The 11,962-nt window shown below is 39.7% G+C and overlaps 1 protein-coding gene across 3 annotated transcripts in view; it reads left to right on the plus strand.

Annotated features, from left to right (window-relative positions):
- The window catches only part of Map2k5 (mitogen-activated protein kinase kinase 5), a 243,336-nt gene that overhangs the window by 4,724 nt on the left and 226,650 nt on the right, over positions 1–11,962 (plus strand). For all 3 annotated transcript variants that reach the window (XM_010643300.3, XM_010643297.3, XM_033755996.1), the window contains exon 2: positions 2,241–2,289. In XM_010643300.3, the coding sequence (XP_010641602.1) occupies positions 2,241–2,289 (49 nt within the window). The remainder of the gene's footprint in view (positions 1–2,240; positions 2,290–11,962) is intronic.

Raw genomic sequence — 11,962 nt, forward strand, 5'->3', positions numbered from 1 at the left:
AAGCTTTGTAAGGTGAGGTAAAATATTATCTTGCTGAGAGTAAGAAAGAATCACTTAGAAATAAGTCCTTAGAGTTAGTCCTTAAAGTTTAACTGGAAGATGTACATAAAATCATTAAATATATTCTGCTTAAAAATGACTAGTAGATACGAATTTTCAGACTTTTTACCCTTTTGTTGTTACCATGGTCCCGTTTTATTTCTTTAAGGAAATAAGGTGGTCGTTTGTGTTCACATGACTGTCTCAATTGCTTGCCCCCCCCCCGCTTTTCCCATATCAGATTATATTGGTGGGTAAGACATGCCATTGTTGCCCAGCAGAAGTTTGCTGTTTGAAGGGATCTGCTTCTTCACTAGCAGGAAGGACCTAAGTTAGTTTGCTAATTCTGCAGAGTACAGTTCACATCTCCAGATTAGTTGGCAGTGATTGGAGTTCCTGGAAGTCACCAGTGAGAATCTAGCCGGGGAAGACCGGGATAGAGCGTTTCTCTCCCTGCCTTCCCCATTTCTTCCTGTACTGGCTAGAAAGGGTCTTCAGTAAGTGTTGCAGAAGGATGCAGTTGAGCCATGTCTGTCTTCCTCCGCTGATTGTCGAGTGGTGAGTTTAAAGGTTTTACTATGAGGTTTGTAATTATCAGTGATTTTTTGTATTTAGCGCATACTGATATGGCACTTGCCATGTGCTGGACATTGTGCTGAGCCTTTTATGAGTATCAACTCACTACTACTACAAGGTAGGTACAGTTATGATCTCATTTTTACATGAGGAAACTGAGGCACAGAGCAAGCAGTTCCTTTGCTCCCACTAGTGAGAGGCAGAGCCAGCGTCCAGCCCTGGAGGCTGCATTTCAGAGTCTGTGCTGTCATGTGTGACTCTTCTGCCCGCCTGCTTTATTCTTCCTCACTTACAGTTCCTTGTTAATAAATCCTTTCTCCCTACCAGTGTGTAGAGAACATTTTCTAACCCCCAAATCTTTTATAGATAGGAACTCAAAGGATCAGTGTTTCATCCGTTAAGACCAGAGTCTAATGAGTAAGAGCTGCTTGGGATAGTTCTTTGATCAATTTACATGCACAGATTTATTTCTGGGGGGAAAAAGGCACTATTGAGGCAAGACTGTTATGCAAATGCCACTGCAGCAGAAGCTTCTAAAGAATTGCCTTTAGAAGGGAGTCGCAGCCTTCACTCTGCTACTTGGAAGAGCTGTGGGCTCCCTGCTGAGAAATACTGGGAGCAGCTGCCTGGTGCCAGTTGTGGCCCAACTCCCCGGGAGAAATGAGGTTTGCAGGCCATTCGTGAGGAGGATCGCATTTCCCAGGCTTTTGCCATTCTGTGCCTCTTCATTTAAATTGTCACTGTAGACTAGAATTTTTGATTGTTTTCAACTTTGTAAATTTGTTTACACATTGATATCAGATCATATACACTTTTTGAATTTTTTTGAAGCTAGATTAACTTCTGCTTTGGTGTCATTAAATGTTTTCCATTGCTCAAGAGTAAAGGTTGACAAGAACTGTATGCAATGGAGCTCTATGCATTTGTTTTGTCATCATCAAGGAGGCTTTGAGTATTGAAATCCCACCACTGAGCCCAAGGCACCGTGTGACTGACTGGGTATCGGAAACCACATTTGTTGATTGTCTACAATGTGCCAAGTCCTAAGGTTATGTTTATTACAAGATTTAATTTTGGAAGATAATCAGAGAGGTTAAGTGATTTTTTTTTTCCTAAGTCATACATCTTACTTTTTTTTTTTTTTTTTTTTTTTTTTTGGTATGGGGGATCGGACTTGGGACTTGGTGTTTGTGAGGCAGGCGGGGGAACCACTGAGCTAAATCCTGGACCAGTACATCTTAGCAATTGATTGAGATCCAATCTTAGAGTGATCTGACTCCCAAACCCCTTTTCTCCCCCACATGTAGTACTTTCTACAGCCTCCTGTAGAAGATACTGTGTGTTTGTGTAAACACACAATAGTGTAGTTGTATGCACTCTTGAATTGAGACTAAAAAATTGTTAATACGATCTAAAGGTTTTCCTAAAAATGTTTCTCCCTGGAATAGATATTGAAACTGTGGGCTTACTTTCCTGGGCTAAGTGTAATTATGAGCTAATGTTTTTATAGTTTATGCCGACATTTCAAAAATCTTTCCCAGGTTCTCATATTTCCTCTAGGATTTGCCACATGTTAGCAATAAAGAAGATGGCTAATTGTGTTTCTTTATTCTGTCTTTGTTTAGGATGTGATAGGCCAGGTTTTGCCTGAAGCCACAACTACAGCATTTGAATGTAAGTCTGGCTTGCATGTGTTCTTGCCTGTTTCTTTCTGCAGTAATATTTCAAAGGGTTTATGGGTTGTATTACTTTAGAAACTGACAAAAACAGATTATTTATGATCATCATATGGTACATTTAAATATTTATAAATTAATGCAAGTTTAATGATGATACTGAACCGAGTAATATTTTCTTATTTAATCATATCTTGGGTGTGCATATTTCTACAATATAGCTTTAATTACCAACATGACCTTTATCTGCTCTTGCGCCTCACCGTAATAATATTGAGGAACAAAATGAAGCATGTAAACTACCTGTAGGCCAATGATTATTGATTAAGAGGTTTTTACTCCTTTGTGGCTTTAAAACGTGTAGTAGAATCAAGCTTTATGGGAGCACTGCACAGAACAATTCTGTTTGCGTGGTTTACTGGTGAGGGTGGGAGCACCTCGGCTCTACCTTCCTTCCCTTCTGCCCTGTTGGCTTCTGGACAGTGCTAGGTTTCCTAGAAAAGTAGTTTCAGTGCAAACCAGGTCACTGCAAGAGAGGCCGTGCTGTGAGCTTAGCTGGTAGCATAGGGGTGCTCAAGTGCTAAGAAGGGCAAAGGAAGGGTTTGGAGATGTGATTCCCATCTCATTTTAAGGTGAAGGGTACTTTTCATTGTAGAAATATTTGTTTTCTCCACATGAGAATATGGTTTGTTTATTTATTTATTTAGTGGTACTGGAGGTTGAACCCAGGGCCTACACACTGAGCTGTATCTCAACCTCCATCTCCCTTTTTCTTAAAAATTCTGAGACAGGGTCTGGAGAAATTGCTAAATTGCCTGGGCTGGGCACAAATTTGGCAGTCCTCCTGCCTCAGCTGCCCAGAGTGCTGGCATTACAAGCATGCATCACCACACGCCTCTATGATAATATATTTTTTGTTCTTGTGTTTTGAAGAAGATGGCTAGTGACAGTACAACGGGGACGTCTTCTCGGAGGACAGTTTAGCAAAAATCAGCATTATAAAATGTGCAAAACCTTTGACTTAGCAGGATCCTCCTTTTGGCAGCTACCCAACAGAAATAGCTACACATGTGCCGAATGCCCTTCAGACAAGGTGTTCACTGTGGGATTATTTTTAATAGCTAAAAATTGGAGGTAAGCAAAATGCCTATTTAGTGGATTAATAAATTATGTCTACCCATATTCTGAAGTATTAAGTAGCTGAAAAGAGTAAGTTAGGGTTTTGTGCATTGACTTGGAAAGATTTACTATTGGGTAAGCAAATGATATACGGTATACCCCCATTTAATAAACCTATTTATGCCATTTCTGCATAATATTTTGAGGACCAGGACCCAAGTAGTACACACTGCAGTGTTTTCCTGGGGTCTCCCCTAGAAAGTGGATGTAGAGCCTTGGAAAGGTGGTGGTAGATAAATAAACTCACTTTTTACTTTGTGTGTTTCTCTAGAGTCTGAATATTTTCAACAGTCATTTCTTGTGTTTTGAAAGCTATTATGAGCAGGAGTGCTAATGTAATTAGTATTTTATTAACCACAATAGACTATTTGAGAAACATTACATGTATCTGAAATAGTTCACACAGTGTTGCTAGCTCTACACAGACTCCTCTCAGTGGCTCTGTGGGGTACTGGATGTCGCTGCCATTCTGTGAGTTAGCATTTGGGGACTTCATCTTGCCAGACGCTGTGCTAAGAGCATCCTGTGGGTTAGCTTGTTCAGTTTCACACCCACGAGGTCTCTGCAGAATGCAATGAAGGCCTGCCTTAACTCCATTCTAGCCAAGGGTGGACATCTCCTTTAGGGAATCTCCTTCAAGGAAAGGACATCTGTGGGCATCTTGCTCAAGTGAGTGGCCAACTGGGATTTCTGGAGCAGATCCCAATGCACACGTTTACAACTGTGCTGACCTGCTCTGAGAGTGGTCATAAATGAAATGGCGTGTTCTGGTTTTTCTTAAGTATGGCAAAAAGAAGCTTATTTTGTACTCTTGCTTTCTGGATCCCGGGACCTGTGCCTGCCCCATGATTTTCCTGAGTTAAAATTTGTAAAAATAACATGGGTTATTTTAACTATCACTTATTGATGGCCTATTCTGTGTCAGCCAGCGAACTGGATGCTTTACATAGGTTGATTCTGTGGCTTTAATAATCTTTACACTGACTCTGTGAAGTCGGAAGATTGTACCTTTGAGAAAACTGAAACTCAGATCCAAACACATGTAATTTTGGCTATAAAATTTGCACATTTATAACCAAGAAAACAAACAAAAAACTCAAAAAGCAAACACCCAGAAAAAATTATGCCAAGCTTTAGTTTTTTGTGTGTTTGCTGTTTTGTTTTGTTTTATTTTGTTTTGTTTTGGTTTGGTTTTTTGAGACAGGGTCTCTCTGTGTAGCTGAGACTGACCTGGAACTCACTATGTAGCCCAGGCTGGTCTTGAACTCACAGCAATCCTCCTGCCTCAGCCACCTGGGTGCTGGGATTACAGGTGTGCACCACCACGCCCAGTTTGTTTGGTTTATAATGTGCTTTCCAGGGGCTAGGGGTTTAGCTCAGTGGTTCCACCGCCTGCCTCACAAGCACAAGGTCCCAAGTTTGATCCTCAATTTAAAAAAAAAATGTACTTTCCATTATAGACTTGCAATCCTGGCCTAATATTTTTCATGGTTGTTCTAGGTGTGTTTATTTTTTGAACCAGAAATCTGAACCAGTAAATGGAATATATATATGTATGTATGTGTGTATATATATGTATATACATATATAATAACTATTTCATATATATATATATATATATATATGTGTAATATATGTGTATATATAGTTAAGGTATAACTCAAGCTAATTTACTGGAATTTGGGGGAAATTTCAGTGGTTTGGGTAAAATAAGCAATCCTCAAATAAAACTATTCAAAGAAATATTTACAGTAGCACATTTTATACTGAAAAGTGTATCTAACCTAACACTAATTGATTTCTTGCACAGAGTAGGTGCTGTTGACAGGCGTGGTGGCACATGCCTGTAATCCCAGCACTCTGAAGGCTGAGGCAGGAGGATCACAAGTTTGAGCTCAGCCTGTGCAGTTTAGCAAACCTCTGTCTCAAAATAAACCAGGGCTTGGGATACAGCTCAGTGTGAAGACCCTTGGTTCAATTCCCAGTGTTACATAAAAGAGAAGAGAGAGGTTATTATATTTAGTGATCTGAATTGAGCAGCAAGTGACAGGGCAGCTGTCAGATCTCCATTTTCCCTAAATATGGAAAAGAAGAAAGTTGAGAGAATGGAAAAATCAGAAAGATCAGGTAGTGTAGAGATTGTCCAGGGCTGAGAAGTGCCATCTCTTCAGTGAGACCACTAATAATCATTTTCTGGTTGGTTGTGCGGGGGTTTCCTGCCCTCACTAGATTCTGGTCACTTTGTGATAAGCACAGTTCTTCTTTTTTTTTTTTTGGTACTGGGGATCGAATTCCGGTCCTTGTGCTTATGAAGCAGGTGCTGGAATCACTGAGCTAAATCTCCGGCCCGATAAGCACAGTTCTTTGATTCACTTTTGCTCTCTTTCTATTACTGAGCTTTAGCACCTTAGAGGAGCACACTTGTTGAACAAAATGGAATGCTAGATGTGTTCATATTCATATGAAAATGATAAAATACACAGGTTCCAAAGCCAAATGAGCCATTTCCTTTTGGGAGTTATTTGTGCTGTTGCTTGGGCATGGATATAATTTGTTGGTGCGGACAGTTCAGTCCCCAAACACATCTCCCCTTACTTACTGTCCTGGTGAGCAGAGGATCTGTCATGATCTTGACTCTGATTTCTTGTCCTGGGGGTGGCGTTTCCAGATGGAGTTAAGGCTGGGTGGGAGGAAGGAGGCCTATCTGTGCTTAACTCACCTTTTGCTCTGATGGTACTTAACTCCCCTTTTTTCCTTACTTCTTTTAAGTCCTTTCTCCCTCACAACTAAAGCACAAATGAAAGTTCTTGTTAATAGCTAGTGTTTAATTTTTTTTAATTAAAAAAGATGTAAATAATCATTAAACAATCAAGGAGCATAGAAACAAAACAAAAACTAAAATCCCCACTTCCTCACATTCTCTGATTTCATTGTTAGCAATTTCTTCTGTATCTTTATGGAGATTTTTTCTGTGTACAATACATACCAGGCTTCCAACTACTTTCCTCTACCCCGACTTAATAGCATATATTGGACCTCCTTCCAACATCAGTGTACACAGTGAAAGAAACTGGTGCCTGCCAAAGATCACTCCACACACCGACAGAGCTCCTATGAGAGATTTATTGTAGAGCCTCTGCGGCACAGTGGCGTACTTGGCAAAGAAGGAAGAAGAGAGAGAGCTGGGTGGAAAGGGCTTCGTTATATAGCAGTGGCTGGTGTAAGCGGGTCGGGAATTGCATTAGCTGCGCGGGCAGCCACTCAGGGTCATTATTTGTAATCCATTCCTTATATGGACAAGCCTTGCTCACGCATTGGTTTCACTTAGTGATGATGATGGGTAATGGAGGAAATGGAAACTTAAGGTATGAAATGGCGGTCACTAACCAAAATGGCGACAGCCATATCAAGGCAGTTGTCTTATACACAGATCTGCTTCATTCTTTTGGACAACTATTTTATACTTAATTTTATAGTCATATCTTTGTATATCATAAAGTTGGGCATTTAAATTATCAGATTTTCAGTATTAGAAAAAATGCTAAGGTTAATGACATTTCCACATTGTGGAAATACACTTATTCCTAAAGCCTGAAACTCCTTAGACAAAGAGCGCCCATATTTTACATTTCTGTAGCTATTATGTTTGCTTTCCAGCCACAGAACCAGTCTTCACTTCCTGTTTCTCTCCATTCTCACCAACCCGGTTAGCAAACATTTTAGTCAGTGTCAGTTTGATAGGTAAAAAAATTATTAAATTGCTGTTTTATATTTCTTTAATTATAAATGAGCTTTAGCATCTTTCCATTTGTATTTAACACCTATGAATTATTTTTGGTCACCTTTGCCTGTTTTTCTATTAGATTATTTGTCTTTTCAAATAGATAGAAGAGCTTTCCAATATGAAGAAAATTGCCCCTTTGTCTTATGTTATAAGCATTATTGTTTGATTTATTGCTCTTTTTAGTTTTTAGTTTGTTTTTTTTTTTTTTGAGTAGGAAAATTTATTGGGTAGTAGGAAGGGGGAATAGGAATACCTCCTAAGACAGGTAGGGTCCTGCCACATCTCTGAGAAAGTTTTATAGAGTAAAATCACAACGTGGGTACAACGTGGATCAAAACTATAATCAAACAATGAAATCAGACGTATAGGCACTTGGCTAATATTGACCCAGTAGTAGCAAGGGTATTTGGATGAATGACATCCTTAACCTTGGTAGATAATCTATAGTCTTAGTCTTGTCTTTAATCTTAGTCTTAGTGAGGATGGCCCACCCCTAATGAAATAATGGTTCATTTGTATGTGAAATCTCAAAAGGGTGGTAGTTCCAGTTATCTCAAGCTTCCTTAGGAAAGTATATAAGTCTGGCCATTGTGATTTTAATCTTCAAATGTGCCCCCAGCCACAGTTTTGATGTGTTCTCGCATTCTCATCTTTCTGCACTGACTCCTTAGAGGGCCTAACCTTGTCTGGCTGCTTCTATTTCTACCTAACTCAGCAGTCTGTAATAGTCCCCGCTCTGAAGAGGTATCCTAACTGTTCTTGTTGAGCTTTTGTAGCTTCCACTGTGGTTTTTTTAGCTTTACTGAATCATAGTAGTGGTCAGCTACCAGGGTAGCTAGAAAATGCTAAAAGAGGTCAGCAAGTGGTCGGAGCCCCTTTTTATATCTAGCTTTTATTACTGTGGTATTGCTTTGATATATCTTTTGGTTATACTTTTCTGCTAGGTGTTTTAAGACCAAGGTAAAGTAAGGCCTGTGTTAATCAAAGTTAACCTCTTGCTGTCTATCAAGATCAGTTAAGTCTCCTCAGCCATTACTTTTGGAATCCTGTGTAGAGACGCTTAGCCCCTCTGTCATTGTCAGCCACCAGATGGATCACGGTCTTGCCTGACCATATTGCTCTCTGTGAAAGCATGGGAAATCTCTTCTGTTTTGGGGGGAGGCCCTGTACATTCATTGATTCCTGTCCTTTGGGGTTCAGCAGTCTTCCTGCTCAGGAGATCGGGTGACTTGCCAAAATTGTAGGATCCTGTAGAAAAGGGTCCTCACTTGAAGGGCCAGGGCCAAAATATTGGCTGTCCTCTTGACCCAGCTACCTGCTAGTTCTGGTCTCCAAACTTCAGTGGTTGAACACCCAAAAGAGAAAATCAGTTATGTCAGCATCGCAGTACAGTGAGCTTAACTTGTTATACTCATCCAGATATCAAGCACTTTGAAATATAAAGTATAGGAGCAGGGATTTAGCTCAGTGGTTCTGCCACCTGCCTCTCAAGTGTAAGGACCTGAGTTTGATCTCCTGTACCAAAAAAAAAAAAAAAGAAATGTAAAATATAACCAGAGGACTGTTACTTTTTACCAAGCATGGCTGTTTCAGAAGTTGGATTCCTGCAGAATGTTATCTGACGATAATTATAAAGTTTTACAGAAAAAACTTGAGATCAGCAGCCACACACAGTATTTCAGCATGACAATCTTGATATTATCTTTTGAAACACATTTAAATGTCCATCTTAATATAAAATAACTTTTTAGTTGGTCATCTAATTACAGGGCATTAAATGACATAAAGAAGCTTTAAATTTGTTATCTTTTAGCCATTTTGGTTACCAGAGTAATAGTTGAAAACACATGAAACACTTAAATTTGTATGTCGTCCTTGTGTGGGGGCCAGGTTGGTCTTCTCTGTACCCTTTGAATATTAGTGTTTGTGCTGTTGAAGTGTGTGTACAGTTTTGGTATTTATGTATTTATTGACAGCGTCTCACTATGTAGTTCAAGCTGGCCTTGAACTCAGTGTAGTCACGCTGGCCTAATCCTCCTGCCTCAGCTGCCTGAGTGCTGGGACTGCAGGGATGGGCCACCATGCTTAGGCTATTTTGGTCTTTTTATTCTCTTTGTTTTGTTTTCCTATAGAGGAGTTTAAATTTTTTCACAGTCAAATTTATCGTATTTTCCTTTGTGACTTCTGGGTTTGTTACACTTAGCAAGAGCTTCCACATTTGAGGATATTGGAAAAACATTCATCTGTAGTCTTTTTTTCTTTCTACTTTAATGAGTTTAACACACATATATTAGTCACATGTATAAATATGTATGTACATATCATTTTTAAAATAATAGGCATGCATTTTTTATTACAAAGATTAGAAAAAATTTCTTGTACCACCTTCATTTTATTTTGGATTAAAGAAGTCAGGTGGGGTCCAGCTATATTTTTCAAACAGATAATTGACTCCATGTCAGTTATTGAATAATTTATCTTTTCCCAGAGGTGAGGACATTTCTCAGACGAGGCTAAACTCCAGTATACTTGCATATATAGGCCCTGTGTATGGCGTAGAATCCTGACACTCATATAGCCCAGAGATCTGGTTTTCACAGTTTCATTAACAGATAAATGAGCACACCAGCACGTGAGGTGCTAAAAATCAGCCATGTCCGCCGATGTATTTGCCACGCGTGTCAGTTACTTGCGTTTCTCTCCCTGGACTTTTCTCTGCACAAGGGGCTGTGTTCTTGGAATCCCAGCACTCCAGGAGGCTGAAACTGGAGGGTCTCAAGTTTGAGCCCAGCCTGGGCATCTTAGGGACTTGATGAGGCCCTGTCTCAAAAAAATAAAATGGGGCTGGGGTTGTAGCTCAGGCCCTAGATTCAGTCCCCAGTACTGAAAAGAAAAAGAAAAAGTCATTGCTGTAAAATGATTGTTCAACTGGTGTTGCTGGTCAGTCAAATGACACTTATGCCTGGAAGATGCATTTCAAGTTTCCACAGACCCACGCCAACTCACACTCATAAATACTACGTGTTTTTACTTTCCTGTGACGCTGATGTGCCCGATCAGATCTACAGCCCTCACAGGTATCTGCACACTGGTCAGACTGCGCCTGAGTTTGGTTCCAAAGGTGAGGTTATGAGATAAATACTTACTTTGTGCCTCTCTTCAGTCATGACTTGCTTCTCATTGACTAGAATCCTTTCGGTTGCTTTTTTTTTTTTTTTAAGATTATTTTTGTAGTTTGGATAGAAATCTTTAACCAAATATTATATCTTACTTTAAATGAGGCATAGTATGACCTTTTAAAGGGAAATTGCAATTATGTGAAGGTTTTAGGTTTTCAGACTGTAGAAAACAAATATAGCTGACACCTGTAGATTTGTCTAAATAGCAGACTGTCTCATTAAGAACAGCTGGATTTAGCTCAGTGGTTCCGCCACCTACCTTGCAAATGCAAGGTCTCGAGTTCGATCCCTGGTACCAAACAAACAAAAAAAAATGTTGGGTGGCAGTCCCTTTTTGCTTCTGAGAAAAGTTCAAGTCATAAGATATTTAGAAGAAACAAAGTTTCTTCCTGTTCGATGTATAAAAGATAAACTGTTAACTTATAAACATTAGCTAAATTAGTGAAAATTTTAAATTCTCGATAAAGCTACATTGCGTTTAGAACATATAAGAGGTTATTACGCATCTAAGAGTTTGAAGTAATTTGAAAACAGCTTTAAGTTTTTGAAATTTGACTTCAAATAATCATTGATGTAAAAAGTCCAGATCCTTTTTAGTCTTGGGAGAGTCATTATTTCTTAGTAGTTGTCTTGCTAATGTGTAAAATTGTAAGTGGGGTGTGTGTGTCTTACTAGGGCCTTGGCAATGAGCTACGTCCCCGGCCCTTTTTGAATTTTTAAAAATTTGAGACAGGATCTCGCTAAGTTGCTCAGGCTGGGCTCAAGTTTTTAATCCTTGTGCCCCAGCCTCCCAGAGTTCAGGAGTTACAAGTGTCGACTACCGTGCTGGGCTTAAGAAATTTAAGTTCTTTACAAAAGGACTAAACTAGTTGCTCTTGAAAGTCAGCAGATAGTCCTGCTCATTTGAATCTGTAGAGACCCTGTCACAGTACCTGGCACATACTAGATTCAGTATGTTTCTGGACTGCATGGCTGGTCAAAGAAATGAATAAGGACAAGTCATCTATATCCATATCCCATTCATGAGCAAGCCCTACAGACTGTGTCTTCAGAGTAGATCTAACATATGAAGGCTTCTCAAAACATGAGCTAGGCACATGGTGGTCCAGCTACTTGGAAAGCTAAGGCAGGAATAGTGCTTGAGCCTAGAAATTCAAGGCCAGCCTGGGCAGCAGAGCAAAACCCTCTTGGAAGGAAGGAAGGAAGGAAGGAGGGAGGGAGGGAGGGAGGGAGGGAGGGAGAGGAAAAAGGAAAGGAAAGGACAGAGGACAAAAATACTTTTACCTTGTTTATAGGCCACTATCATTTGTCAACTAGAGTAGGCAGGGGCCTCCTATTTCCCTGTGTCCTCCTTTGTCTCCATACAGCCTCTTCTCCTCTAAGCAGAGTAATCCTCGTAGATGTTAGGTGAAATTATGACATTTAACCTTCCAGATGCCCAACAACAAATGGATAAAGAAAATGTGATTTGTGTGTGTGTATATAATATATATGTGTGTGTGTGTGTGTGTGTGTGTGTGTATATATAT

Source organism: Fukomys damarensis, unplaced genomic scaffold, assembly GCF_012274545.1.
Source record: "Fukomys damarensis isolate Sample0158 unplaced genomic scaffold, DMR_v1.0_HiC HiC_scaffold_25, whole genome shotgun sequence".
In the NCBI taxonomy this organism is placed as follows: Eukaryota; Metazoa; Chordata; class Mammalia; order Rodentia; family Bathyergidae; genus Fukomys; species Fukomys damarensis.